Source organism: Ylistrum balloti, unplaced genomic scaffold (assembly GCF_031769215.1).
Source record: "Ylistrum balloti isolate Yb309-2 unplaced genomic scaffold, AGI_CSIRO_Ybal_v1 Utg369764, whole genome shotgun sequence".
Lineage (NCBI taxonomy): Eukaryota > Metazoa > Mollusca > Bivalvia > Pectinida > Pectinidae > Ylistrum > Ylistrum balloti.
Window position 1 is genome coordinate 1,533,612 of NW_026781961.1, and position 14,650 is coordinate 1,548,261.

Sequence of the window (14,650 nt, forward strand, 5' to 3'; positions counted from 1 at the left end):
CTTAAAGCAGGAAACTTTGACAGAACGTAGCTGTTTCGTACTCGTGAAAACGAGACCCACCGTTAATACAAAATTGACTCCCCTTCAGTTGAGGCGGACGGACGATAGACACCCGCTTATGTGCCCTCATACTAGGTGAGCTAAATATAAATATTTTGTCATACTTTTGAAATATATACGACATTAAATTGGAAACCATTAAATATCGTTTATGTTTTCAGTTGAGGAATCGAGTAAAACATATCTCAGCGGTGTCTCAATGCATGTCGTTTGAGGCGAATAATTATAGGGTATCAGCTGCATAATTGGGGTGAATTCTCCAATATCTTCTGTTAATGAAGAAATCGCAGGGCACAAATATATGTTCTGTTTTAAAACTATAACTTGGTCCCCAGCAAAACCAAAGGATTTCTTCAGTGTCGTCTACCTATGAGACATTTGAACGGTCCAAAATCGATCTGTCAACATTGCAATACTCGGGGTCTGGCTATTTTCATTTTTTTCCAGTGTGCTCTTTTTATGCAAATGAGTTTTCCTATTTCGGTATCGCTTTTGACATCCTACTTACCGGACCGTGGCTGTTGCAGGGACGTGAAACCCGCAGAAACAACAAAACTCAATTATACTTTAAAATAATGCTGATGATATATTTGATTATGTCGCAAAAGTGTGTACATATCCTTGACAGCACGTGATTTACTTCACAGGATCAGTGGAAAAACAACACGTGAACTTATGCTTGTATTTCACGTGCACATTGTCCACTGGCTACTAATGATTTTATCACACTAACTGACGGTGAACAAAGAAAATCTAAATCACACACTCTATGTTCTGATTTACAGGATATATTTGTACATGAAGTTAAAGAAAATAAAAATGTAAACTGTATACATTTATATACAAGAGGCCAAATAGGCCTAAATTGCTCAACTACTCTCCAGCTTACAATGACATTGTCAGTTCCTAAAAAACATCTTCTGTAAACTTAAAATCCTATTCCATACATGCTACTACACAAATACCATGATTTTGGGCCTATTGCTTGTCGAAAACGAAATTTCCTTCACATATTTATTTTATATTTGACGGTGGATCGGGGATGGGGTACAAAAATGTATTGTAAACTAGGTATTCCTGACCCTTCGGATGCCGTTTAACAATTTCCTTATACAATCTGAATCAAAGAACGTTCGTTTCTATTGATTAACGATAAAAAGTTGGACATATTTGATGCTCGTTGTATACATTGCTTTCATTTGAGAGTGTGACGTTATTTACATAGATTGACAAAGGTAAACATGGTAGGTGTCGTCGAGAAGAAGACGCGGACTCTTCTGGAACACCTGGTCGTATTCTTCTTAATCTTTTTTTATGAGTCTCCGTGTACAACTTTTGTTATGTTTATATTTTGCCCTGGTTTTATTAAATCTGAGTTTGGATTATGAATAGGATGATATGTTGGGATGATCTTGTTTTTGTAGTTTAAAACCATTATTTATGCAGTATTCACTGTACAAATGACACGAAAGTGAACAGTACCATTCAGGACAAATGTTAGATACAGTACAACCTAACAATAGATGGCAAGGATAAGTAGAAAACTGTGGTGATGACAATTTCCTATTTTTTCCATATCGATCACATGCTTCCCCTTTCAGCTCCTACAACTCTATATTGACAATGTGCAATACTTTATTACTTCATTATGAAAGGGCAATAACAAAAATAATGAAAATGGCATGTTTAACATGATTGGGATTAATTCCCATTGCAAGCTTTGGGACGAAACCGATGAGTTAAAAAAGTGCTATATACATTGTATGACAGGTTGCTTGGTGTCTTTAATCTGTTGCTATATACATCAAAATTTGAGAACAAAACAAGAGTTCAACGAGGAATCTTGGCGCACACTATTCTTTGATCTTTAGTTGGTCTTTACAAGTTGGATATTTTCCTTTCTTTACTCTTCATTTCTTTGTTTAGCACTAATATTTGGAATGTGTTGATAGTCATTAATTTCCAAATACAATATAGTTCCATTTTGGCCTTTTCCAATTTTTTTTGTTCGGTCCAAAAATCAAGAAGGTACAACTAATGATCAAGTGGACAATGGAGATGAAATCTTAAAATGACCCATTCAATATTTAATAAGAAATAGCGATTAAGAATGTCTCCTACTCAAAATCCAAGATGGTCACCTTCCAGCCATCTTGTTTTTCAAAAGTCAAAATTGCACAACAAGGGAAAGTCCCATCCATTGTTTCTCCATGATAACAAATTGTGGACATCAAAACACAACATTAGGTTGCCTGTATATTGTCTCGTTTTTTCTCATTTGTCTGAAACAATTTTGATGAATGCATAATGTAGTTCTTTTCTTATTGTTGTGTAGTGTTGGGAGGACTGTTATAAAGCAGAGATATCCACGCAGCATCTGCAACTTTTTCAAGAGATTTAGGTTTCCTCTCAATGGAAGACCCTGTCACAACAATATGCAATTTTTCCAGAAGTTCCTTGGCTTCCGGACATTTCAAAACATCATCACTAATGACAATTTTTCTGTCATTGGTCTGGAGAAGGATGGTTTTCAGCTGAAAGAAAAAACAACAGTGTTTGAAACTAAATATACTGATAAACAATGTAATAAGGTACTACAAGATGGACAAGGTTTCAGAAAATATCAATAAAGGTCACCAAATGTCACAAGTCAAATAATTCATCAAATCAACCAATATAGCATATTTTCATTTTCGAGCTTTTGCGGATCATGTTGAATTTGTCTAAAGAGCAACTCAATTCATCATCCTATAAAATTGACAATAGCCAGGATTAATGCTTATAAATAAATGAAAACATTGTAAGGTTACAAACATTTGCAGTAGACAAAAACATTTGCACAGTTTCAACCAGATATCAAACCATGGAAAACAAATCTCTCCTAAAAATCACCATAATGTTATATTTTGATTCATTTAATAATTATTATATATATTATTTATCTTTATCAATTTATATTCTGAAAATCTGTAGTAAATTTGAATACTTTAATTCAAAGTTTAGCATCAAACATTTGTTAAGGTTCTATCCCTTACAGAATCTGTAAAGGTTGTATTCACATGTCAAAATCAATGTCAATCTGGTCAAATTCATGGACACAAGCTAAATTTCGTAGTTTCATTGAGTAAAACATAAGTAGAAGTTGAAATATCTGATTGTCTATCCTTCATTAGAATCATAAAAAGATGCCATACTTCGTGATTAATTAGTTCATCATGTCAGTATCTTCTTATTACTTGTACATTTTGTGATCCAATGTCACATCTACTTAACTACTTAACAACCAAAAATCACATCTACTTAACTACCACCAATCACATCTACTTAACTACCAGCCGTCACATCTACTTAACTACTTAACAACCAAAAATCACATCTACTTAACTACCAGCTGTCACATCTACTTAACTACCACCAATCACATCTACTTAACTACCACCAATCACATCTACTATCCTACCAGCCATCACATTTACTATCCTACCAGCCATCACATCTACTATCCTACCTGCCATCACATCTACTTAACTACCACTAATCACATCTACTTAACTACTTAACAACCAAAAATCACATCTACTTAACTACCAGCTGTCACATCTACTTAACTACCACCAATCACATTTACCACCAATCACATCTACTTAACTACCTACCAGCCATCACATCTACTTATCTACCACTAATCACATCTACTTAACTACCTGCCATCACATCTACTTAACTACCACTAATCACATCTACTTAACTACCTGCCATCACATCTACTTAACTACCACTAATCACATCTACTTAACTACCAGCCATCACATCTACTTAACTACCAGCCATCACATCTACTATCCTACCAGCCATCACATCTTATTTTTTGTTTACATTATTAAGTTGACATTGTATCATATTAATTCTTCTCTTTCAGTTTTGTTAACCCAAACTATATCATGTTTACACTTGTCTTAGTTAATTCATCCTAACTGTATCATGTTTACACTTGTCTCAGCTAACTGACCCTAACTATATCATGTTTACACTTGTCTCAGCTAACTGACCCTAACTATATCATGTTTACACTTGTCTCAGCTAACTGACCCCGACTGTACCATGTTTTACACTTGTCTCAGCTGACTGACCCTAACTATATCATGTTTACACTTGCCTCAGCTAACTGACCCCGACTGTATCATGTTTACACTTGTCTCAGCTAATTGACCCTAACTATATCATGTTTACACTTGTCTCAGCTAACTGACCCTAACTATATCATGTTTACACTTGCCTCAGCTAACTGACCCTAACTATATCATGTTTAAAATTGTCTCAACTAACTGACCCTGACTGTACCATGTTTTACACTTGTCTCAGCTAACTGACCCTAACTATATCATGTTTACACTTGTCTCAGCTAATTGACCCTAACTATATCATGTTTACACTTGTCTCAGCTTTTTGGTCCTAAATCTTACTGATTCTCTTGCTTAGTCAAGTTTATAATTGGCACTGTATCATATCAACTCTTCTCTTTTAGTCAAAGTTATGTCCCTTTGGCACTTCTGTTTCAGTTAATTGATCCTGTGTCAAATCAAAGCCCCAATATATGCAATTTTGACGAAAAAAGTGAGGAGAAAATAGAATATACAATGTTTTCATATCAGTATCATGAAAATTAACTTATCAGAAAAATATAAAGACAATATCTTGTTTTGGTATTCACATAATGATACACCTGCATTCTACATATATGACGTCACCAAAAGCACCAGGCACCTGTCACATTGCTCTTAATCTGTAAACGCACCAACGTACACACCTGTACATTTGAGTATGCAGATAAGTCTTATGTTTTTTTTTTTTGTGATGGTGTTCTGAAATTTGTATAACATCACTTTGTACTTCAAATGGGACCCACTTTTATTAATCTTTTTTTTTTTCAATATCCTGACAAAGTGTTTCTTAAACCTACTCTGCTAAAGTATGTTTCAATCTTTACTATGCATAACTACCATGTCAAAGTTTTCTCAGAAATTTTCTCAATCTCGTAAATTTGCCAAATGATGTATAAATTTGGGATTTCATTTATTCCTTTCTTGGTTTAATTTGCCAGCATTTTTTGTGATACCACATGTTTATTACCAGACTGTAAAGGCTGACAGTGGACCGTTCGATGAGGCTTCGGATGGTCGGTGGGATCTCGGCCAGCAGAACAGTTAAATAGTAACAACTGTTAAAGGAAGGATCCGATTTGAACTTTTTCTTCAGCTTAAGTCTGCCTGATTCCTGTTGTAAAATAAAACATGTACTGAAAAAAATGTAAATTATCAGCATCTAAGAAAAACAATATATAAAAAAACTGTCCGAACAAAATTACACTGTTTGAACTAAAGAAGAATTTTAGTTAAAAAAGATGTAAAAAAAATGTAGTTGAAGAATGCAATGACTGTGCATTCAATATTGTCACTATATGGCCCATATGACTGTCATGTCCAAGTTTTTATAAGGCCTCAACATCTCCGTTCGTTTTCAGCTCATTGGTACTAGAGGAACTTGAGAAGTTTAAAATCTGTTTCCAAGATGAAACCCATATCAGATTTCAAACGGAACACCGTCGCTAAAATGTATTTTTCAAAATAACTGCCATATTGGATTTGTGACAAAATTGAAAAATAACAACACTTGGTTAGGACTATCTCAATATCATTTTCCAAGATAACAACCATGGATTTCAGACAGAACCCGTTGTTTCTTGGTCAATACAATCCTCTAATCATTTAAGGCAGGTTTGAGCTAAATTCCACCTTTTAGAGGTCTGCACTGCATTCAAATCAAATTCATAAACAAACCTTGATTTCCTTTTACCTGGAAGTTGGAATAGAGGTCTGTGTTTTACATTCTATCAACTTTGTGATCATTTAAGGGTGAGATTTGAATATAGGATTAACCTTAATGAAGTAACATACAGAGTATGTACCTGCTGAAAGTTTGCAAACTGCAATATATCTTGAGTGTTCTGGGACATAGTGTCGGGCAAATCCACATCTTCTGTGCTGTCTTCTATCTGTTCAAACTGATTGTAATTTGATACTATGATTTAAATATTTCAATGTTTTTTAAACCTCAATATACAGATACTCATACATTTCATCAAGTTCTATGAACAGATTAATCCATTCATGTAATAAAACATCTTGTACATGACAGAGGTGATCAAAAAAATATTAAGACACCAAAGTGAAGCACCATCAACTGCATAAAATTCCAGAATACATATACATAATTGAACTTGTGAGAGATTTAATGAACCTGGTACACAATATCAACAAAATCAGATTTAAATTCTGTAATTCCGAACTTTACAACTTCAATCAGATAATATCAATGTTGATTAGAATGCCATTGAAATTATTTCTTATTAGTATGTTTGTTATTCGTGACTCAAAAAAATTGATTTACCCAGATTAAGTAACCATTTCATTATGTCAAGCTTTGAAAGCTGATCACGAAAGGGAAAATCAATCAAGTAGATAGGGATCTAGATCAGTATGTACCAAGTATTTCCCTGAATATTGCTATAATTCTGTTTCATTAATTAAATATCAATTGAACTGATCAACTTTCTTTTTCTTTTGGTGTTTAAATCTTTAAGTATATTTGTAAAACCTTTTGATGGAGGAGTAAAGATATGTCATATAGCATAATCTGATCTCTATTTCCACTTCAGGATATAATGGTGACATTTTTTTACCTTAAAACATCCAATATTCGTGTGTAGATTGATCATTTTGGAGAACAGTATAATGTTGAAATTGTTTGAGAAAATTTCATCTAATCCTAATATAAATGGACATTCGTGGCTCATATACTCACGTTTACACACAATGTGTTGGTCATTAATCTACAACCGGATTGCATATTCATCCCATTATCTTTATACAGTTCAAAACACAAATCAGAATGTCTACCTTGATTAACATGCCGGCAACCCTTTAATTCAAGACATTTTGACCGACCATGATTTACTTGGCAGGTTTTAAATGATTTGTTAGCTGGGTTTATCACACCAGAGCCAGGGTCTTCGTAAGGCGAGGTTTCTTTGTAATAGCTATGGTGGCTACCTCACTTAACAACATATGGGAAACCTGTCTCATGCCATCAAGAGTAATTAGAATACAGTTTCACCTTCAGGAATACAACAACAACAACACAACTCTTATCTTCTAAAAAAACATAAACTACCATGGGTAGGATAAACTTTACCTCTGAAGATACAGATAAACTTTTTAATTACCAGGTGACATAACTGTGAGATATCGTCATCAGTGATGGCTTTAAATGCTGCAGCTACAGCTTTGTTGTCAATTAAAGGTCGCAGGAATTCTTCTATTTCCCTGATGTTAGATTGAAGAGATAGTTCCTTTTCTGAAAATATAATTTCCCATCGATGAAATGATGTATCATCATGTAAATGAATACAACAAATGAAACAAAATCTTACGCAAAATTTTGAACAAAACATATTCTTTAATGACCTCTAGGGATGAAAATACAAATACTGTGATCTGATTGGTCAAAAAATGATTAGAAACACCACAGCACTCAATGAAAATATCTCTTATATCGTCATTGTATAATTCTATATTTCACTGTAATGTAATAAATATTACAAACCACCAAAAAAGTCCAAACTGTAATGCAGTACAACCTCTATAAATCCCCTTGATTCCTCCTTTGCCATTATATTGCCAAACTGGGTTACCTCAAGTGGTAACACCTTGTAAAGTATGGGTCCAACAATACAGGACTTTGATTCTTTTTTTGTCTCATTGAGAACCTTGCCTTCTGGTTTCACTGGTAAAGAACCCTTTCAGAACAATCAAGTACCATCAAAGATTAACATTTTAATGCGATATATCAATCCCAAGGCCACATGAGAGAAAATGAAAATGTTTACCAAAATCAATGGTGTCTGTATGTCAATGAAAAGTATGTGTAATTTCTTGTCTCCATCTTGTTTTGTCATGTATATGACCCAAGTTCTCAACAACATTAGAAAATATAAAAAACAAATGAAATATCACATCGTAGTATACATAACATGGATACAAACTTACTAACATAACATTTCAATTTAATGAATGATGACAAACAAACCAGCCTTGCCCCATTCAAATAAATAAGATGTATGGTATTACTTAAATCGTACAAATGCATCTGTTCCTGGTCCTATTAAACTGTCACTCTTGATGTTGCCTTCAAGCCTTCGTTTTTTCACCGTGGAACAGCTTCCGTCAGTATGATCATTGGGCATATCTGCTTCAACAATTTTATTGATGATGCAAGGAATAGCGCGTTGTGATTTCTTTTCCTTTATGTAACCCGATTCCATGTTGAGGTTCCTGGCAATAGAGATATAATCATTGGTTTACAGGATTATCTCAATATTCAATTATGCATATAATTATATGCTTTTTTCACAACGATGGAAAAACAGACAAATTGTCTGTAATATTCATTAATTCTTTGCTGAGGCATTGCCAAGAAGCAATCATAATGAAATCAATTTCCTATTTGTTAACTGTTTTAATTCTGCTCCATCACATTAACATTGAAGTGAAACACGCTAGAAAACTTAAGCAAACAAGTGTATCAGATAGTGCTAGGTAGCATTGAAATACATGGGTAACAAGTGTATCAGATAGTGCAGGGTAGCATTGAAGTTCATGAGTAACAAGTGTAGCAGATAGTGCTGGGTAGCATTGAAGTTCATGGGTAACAAGTGTAGCAGATAGTGCTGGGTTGCACTGGAGTTCATGAGTAACAAGTGTAGCAGATAGTGCAGGGTAACACTGAAATACATGGGTAACAAGTGTATCAGATAGTGCAGGGTAACACTGAAATACATGAGTAACAAGTGTATTAGATAGTGCAGGGTTGCACTGGAGTTCATGAGTAACAAGTGTAGCAAATAGTGCAGGGTTGCACTGAAGTTCATGAGAACAAGTGTAGCAGATAGTGCTGGGTAGCATTGAAATACATGGGTAACAAGTGTATCAGATAGTGCAGGGTAACACTGAAATACATGAGTAACAAATGTATTAGATAGTGCAGGTAGCACTGAAATACATGGGTAACAAGTGTATTATATAGTGCTGGGTAGCACTGAAATACATGGGTAACAAGTGTATTAGATAGTGCAGGTAGCACTGAAATACATGGGTAACAAGTGTATTATATAGTGCTGGGTAGCACTGAAATACGTGAGTAACAAGTGTAGCAGATAGTGCAGGGTAGCATTGAAATACATGGGTAACAAGTGTAGCAGATAGTGCAGGGTAACACTGAAGTTCATGAGTAACAAGTGTAGCAGATAGTGCTGGGTAGCATTGAAGTTCATGGGTAACAAGTGTAGCAGATAGTGCAGGGTAACACTGAAGTTCATGGTTAACATGTGTAGCAGATAGTGCTGGGTAGCAGATAGTGCAAGTGGGTGCAGGGTTGCACTGGAGTTCATGAGTAACAAGTGTAGCAAATAGTGCAGGGTTGCACTGAAGTTCATGAGTAACAAGTGTAGCAGATAGTGCTGGGTAGCATTGAAGTTCATGGGTAACAAGTGTAGCAGATAGTGCTGGGTTGCACTGAAGTTCATGGGTAGCAAGTGTAGCAGATAGTGCAGGGTAGCATTGAAATACATGGGTAACAAGTGTAGCAGATAGTGCTGGGTAGCACTGAAAAATAAGGGTAACAAGTGAAACAGAGAATGCATGTTAGCTGAATGGGTTGTAAAATATGTGAAAATGGCAGAAAATATTGACAGAAAATTTGAGAAATGCTAATTTACATGTCAACTGGTGATGATACAGAACATGCTTCAAAACAACAAAGAAAATATCAGCATGTCAGAAATCAAAATCATATTTAAAGAAACTAATGGCAAAATATGAACAAAAGGAAGATTTACATAGCAACTCCTTAACAACATCAGGTATTCCTTCAGACCAGTGAGCATATTCTACTTCATTGACAACTCCTGCCCTGTAAATCTTGGTCTATCCAGAAAAACAGTGTCACGTTCCCAAATGAAAGCAAAGTAAGAACCTGCTAATGCTAATGAGGTCTTTTAGTCGAGGTGGGTCACATGTTTCAACAATGAAGATCCATTGCATCACTGACAAGTCCTAGAAGGGTGGCAATCCTGTAGGAATGTACTTTAATTAATTATTTGGCCCTAGTGTACCTATAAATCTAAATACGTATTAAATGGTGTTGTTCATTGCTGTGTTTTTAGTAAAGTCTTAGCAACAGATGGAACACCAATTACAGATAAAGGATGCTTTAAAGTACTGGACCATGGCATGGCAACTGATATGCATTTACCACTCTCTGAATTCCTCTTCCAGGCTACTTCTTTTGATCCATGTGATGGTTAAATCTCTAGCAGGAGCGTTCATCATTGTCTCTTCAGTGGCGCCCACGCCAACAACTCCATCACTTCCAGCGTTGAAGCTCCTTTTTTCATCCGAGACTGATGAAGACACTGTTTTTCTCTCCTTTTCCGTTTCAAAAGAGAAAGTATGATTTTCGCGTTTTTGTAGAAAATCTTTCACCTGAAAAGATAAAAGCTTATCTCATGCTTTGTAAAAATAATCAGACAAGCAAGTTACAGCCCAAATACCAGTACCATGGGCCTCTTGAATAACTGCATGATCACAAGTTGTCAAATGTTTTCATCACACTGGAGCTCTGTGACCTTGAAAGTACATAGGCAATTATTTAATTTTTCTGCATAATCGAAGTAACAAAAAGAACTCAAACAGACTGTGTAATATGGACTAAAACTAAGGAAGAAATGAATCTGTATAGAATAACTAAGGAATATTTACAATGTTAAAAATAAATTACTACCTTGTACAAAGATAGGGGGAGAGGAAGTGAAAAAGTATAAATCAACATATTACATAGTGAGGTATTTGTCAAAATCAAATTGTTTTTCAATGCTTAATGAAGTAAAATAAAACAAGTACATGCTTTATGTCAATCAAGTTCTCATACTTCTCATATGAAAATAAAACTAAACTATGGATCAATATATTGGTGTCATTATAACATAATGCAAATTTCAAATTGTCATTTAGTAATTGGTGATGATTTCGATTGACAGCACTCGCCCTTTGTGATACTACACACTTAATGAAAAAGGTTGTTAAGATTTTGACATCCCCCTTTGACCATTATTGTAGGTTCAAGAAGTGTAGTAATATGAGCTAAAATAGTCCCAAATGCTTGTTGACAAAACACATCAATGTGTAAGATAATTTTCAATATTTCTTTTGATTGCGTGTTATCTCATATAGATGTTGTTAAACATATGACAGCATCACACATATGAAATGATTCGTAAATGTCATTTAACTCCTTTTCACGAAGGACAAGTGCGTTGTTAGTTTTTTTTATAAATGAATAATGAGGCTCTTGTGCTTATGACAACTTAAGGACGCTGTATTGTACACACCTCACATCGCCTTACCAGTATGAACCGGGGCATTCCCAGAGTGTGAAGCTGAGCCCGTATAAGTTTTATAATGATGTAAATCAAATGCCAAAATGTTAAAGTGACCTAAATTTCAATATAAGAAGTTCAGGTGACAAGTAAGAGTAGGAATAGAGCCTAGATGAAGGTCAAAGGTCAAATGCAGGTCAGAGTGACCCAAGTATAAGTTCCAGTGACAAGAAGTATAGGAGATAGAGCCCAGACAAGGAAGGAAGACTGAAAGAAGGAACACAAAAATATAAAACCCACCCCATCCCCTTTTGGTTCTCTAATAGGAGACGAGAAATAAGCAAGAACACTACTTCTCAAGACAAGGTAATAAAGAACTAAAATGTTGTAATGTGTCCTAGACTGTATTAAATGTGTAACATAAAAGACCACCCATCATTGCCAATTAAAGGTAAGACTATATATGTTAAACAAAGCCTTTGACACAGTTACAGCACAAAGTATAAAACTACTCACACTCTCATCTGTTGTAACATACTTAAATTTCCCCCAGAAAAGCTTTCTGAAAAAATTTCGAGGTTGTTTCCAAACAAAGTTTCCCAGCTTGATACCAGTCTCCAACGTTTCAACTGTTTTCCATTCATCCTTGTTATTTTTTTCCTCTTGAAGAATCAGTTTTCCAAATTCTACTCGGCTGGACATCTACAAAACAAATACAATGTGACATATCTGGTAACAGTTAAAATTGAAATATAGTTGTAAATTTTCATCACGTATCAGATGAAATTTGTTTCATTACAATAATGTAAGCTTTAACTTTTCTCAGAAAACTATACAAGACGTCTGACTGGGGTAAAGCACACAATAAAGCTGATAGGAGTGAGGCTAACACCGGAGTTTCTTTTTATCCAAATTTAATAATAGTGTTGTTTATAGGTTTCAACTTAAGGGTGAACCGTCATCAGAACACCAAATAGTTATGTCACTGACTTCTGTGTAAACATCAAAAAATGATGATGTCATAATTAAGTGCACAGTATCTAGAAAATAACTACAGCATAGTTTGCAGGAAAAACAAACTATCTGTTAGCAGTAAAGTATGCATTGTACATTAGAACTTTAATATCGGGCTATAAATGACGATTACAACAAAAAGACAGATGTAGCCAGGGGATTGTGCTTCTAGTTGGTGATAAAAGGAAGATTTCATTGAAACATATAACCAGGGTTTCCCATAATTTTGTCAGTAGTAGGCTGTGTAGTGAAAGTAGGAGGCTGGCGAAGCAAGCCGACCCGAGCCGCAACGCGGCTAGGTGGGGGTGGCCTACCGTGTATGTGTAGTCGTGTATGGAACATTATTACGGAACTGGATTGGTGTAGGCAGCCAAATTATCAAAGATGCCGGTCAAATTGGCCGGCGACCGGCTCTTATGGAAAACCCTGTAGAACAAATTATTTGTAGTCATTTAACACAAAATAGGGCATAAATGGGAAATATATTTAAAGACTGTTTTTTTTTTTTTTTTATGAGACAGAAGAACTGTTACAATTTGTTTTGTCGGCAGAATCATTTTATAACATTTCATCTGAGAAGATGTGACAGTTCTTCGGTCTTTTCAAATGAAAGAATTACAAACAATTACAATTTGTCATAAAATTCAGATGAAAAGAATATTCTGTGTGGGGCTCCCTCCTATGCGCATTATTGTACAACTGAGGTTAGATAACTAATGGTAAAAAATAAAAGATTGTTAAGATTCTTCTCATATTATTGTGTTTTTCTATTTGTGAACCCATGACATCTTGTAATGCAATATTCTTCTGTGTTAATTATTTATACTAGGGCAAGATATCTACTAATCAAAATCCCCCCCCCCCCCCCACCACTCCAATCCCTCTCTCTCTCTCTTTTACATGTCTGCATGCGCCTATTTTTTTCAGTCTTCATGATATAAAGAGGTATCTTAGATGCTTGTAGATAGAGTTTATAGATTTTAAATGTATTACATAGCAACCGAGAAAATTAATTAGTTTAATCATCAGGGACCAGATAATGTATATATCTTACATAGATGTAATATATATGTACATAAAATTCCTTTCCCAAACACCTGTAAGGATGTTTGAAAACGAATTGTTTTGTAATGGTGTTATATGTATACATAATGTATGCATGTCCTGTGCTTGCCTTGATACTGCTACTGCTGCTGCTGATGATGATGATAATGGTGGTGATGATGATAATAATGGTGGTGATGATGATGATGACGATGGTTATGATGATGATAAATGTTCATAAGAGTTAAACATTACAAAATATTTTTTGTCATATACAATCTAGGCGTAAAAGGCGCCACACGTCTGCAGACACAGCAACCGGAAGTCACCTAATTAAATGTTACACGTGTCACATACCATTGATATAAATCAGTCTTACATCTATACAAACTGGAGTAGCTTACAATGATGTTGTATTCAGTGAATAACTTACACTAGCGCCCCTTCTTCAAATTTCTGCATGGATAATTCTTCTTTCTTTTTTTGGCGATTTAGCATTAACGGGAGACAACCCTTATATAATGTTGCACAATGGCCCATCTAAAGTATGTGTATTTTAAGTGCGAGTTTGATAACTTTCAAGTGGCGAAGGACGCGCGGGGTGCACGGAAGGGGGATTTTTGTTTTTTCGTGGTCACGTTAGAAAATGTTTGTCTTTTTGCTCCCCCCTAACCCCACCTTTTTTCATTTTAACTTTTTAAAAAGGGATAACTTTCTTCCTTTTGCTAAATATGAAATACTCACAAATTTTGGAAAAGTCTGGATTATGTAAGGGGCACGTTATTCTGTTTTTTTGTTTGTTTTTTTTTAACATTTCTTTCGTTCTTTTTTATTTTAAATATGACACTTCGGGATGTTTCCAATATGTGCTATGTCAATCGACAACCGAAGCATGTACTGGTATTGGCAAAATATTAGCACCCTGGATCTTAAGTTAAGAAATCTTTCCGTAGCATTGTAAGCCATGTGTGCTTAGCACGCTAATTGATTACGTTTAATTAATTAGCTGTAAACTAGAAGTCAGGTAAAAAAAATCCTTAT

At 34.9% G+C, this 14,650-nt stretch overlaps 1 protein-coding gene across 3 annotated transcripts; it reads right to left on the reverse strand.

The window, feature by feature from the left end:
* Positions 1–620: 620 nt before the first annotated feature.
* Positions 621–14,133, reverse strand: LOC132543721 (uncharacterized). 3 transcript variants are annotated; one of them, XM_060207240.1, is made up of 9 exons: positions 14,043–14,133; positions 12,068–12,253; positions 10,429–10,658; positions 8,258–8,450; positions 7,723–7,915; positions 7,343–7,473; positions 6,026–6,121; positions 5,191–5,334; positions 621–2,594 (listed from the first exon to the last, which is right to left on the reverse strand). In XM_060207240.1, the coding sequence occupies exons 2-9, from the start codon at positions 12,251–12,253 to the stop codon at positions 2,382–2,384; spliced, it is 1,386 nt and encodes a 461-aa protein (XP_060063223.1). In that variant the 5' UTR covers positions 14,043–14,133; the 3' UTR covers positions 621–2,381. The 3 variants fall into 3 exon arrangements, with proteins under 3 accessions (XP_060063223.1, XP_060063225.1, XP_060063224.1); XM_060207242.1 differs by lacking the exon at positions 14,043–14,133 and adding an exon at positions 13,865–13,907; XM_060207241.1 differs by lacking the exon at positions 14,043–14,133 and adding an exon at positions 13,740–13,854.
* Positions 14,134–14,650: the final 517 nt, after the last annotated feature.

Coding starts and splice junctions, on each gene's coding strand:
- LOC132543721 (XM_060207240.1), bottom strand. CDS start 12,253: ATGTCCAGCCGAGTAGAATTTGGAAAACTGATTCTTCAAGAGGAAAAA. Junction 7,474..7,722: donor CAGTTTGGACTTTTTTGGTG/GTTTGTAATATT, acceptor TTATATTTTCAG/AAAAGGAACTATCTCTTCAA. Junction 5,335..6,025: donor AGTTTGCAAACTTTCAGCAG/GTACATACTCTG, acceptor ATTTTACAACAG/GAATCAGGCAGACTTAAGCT.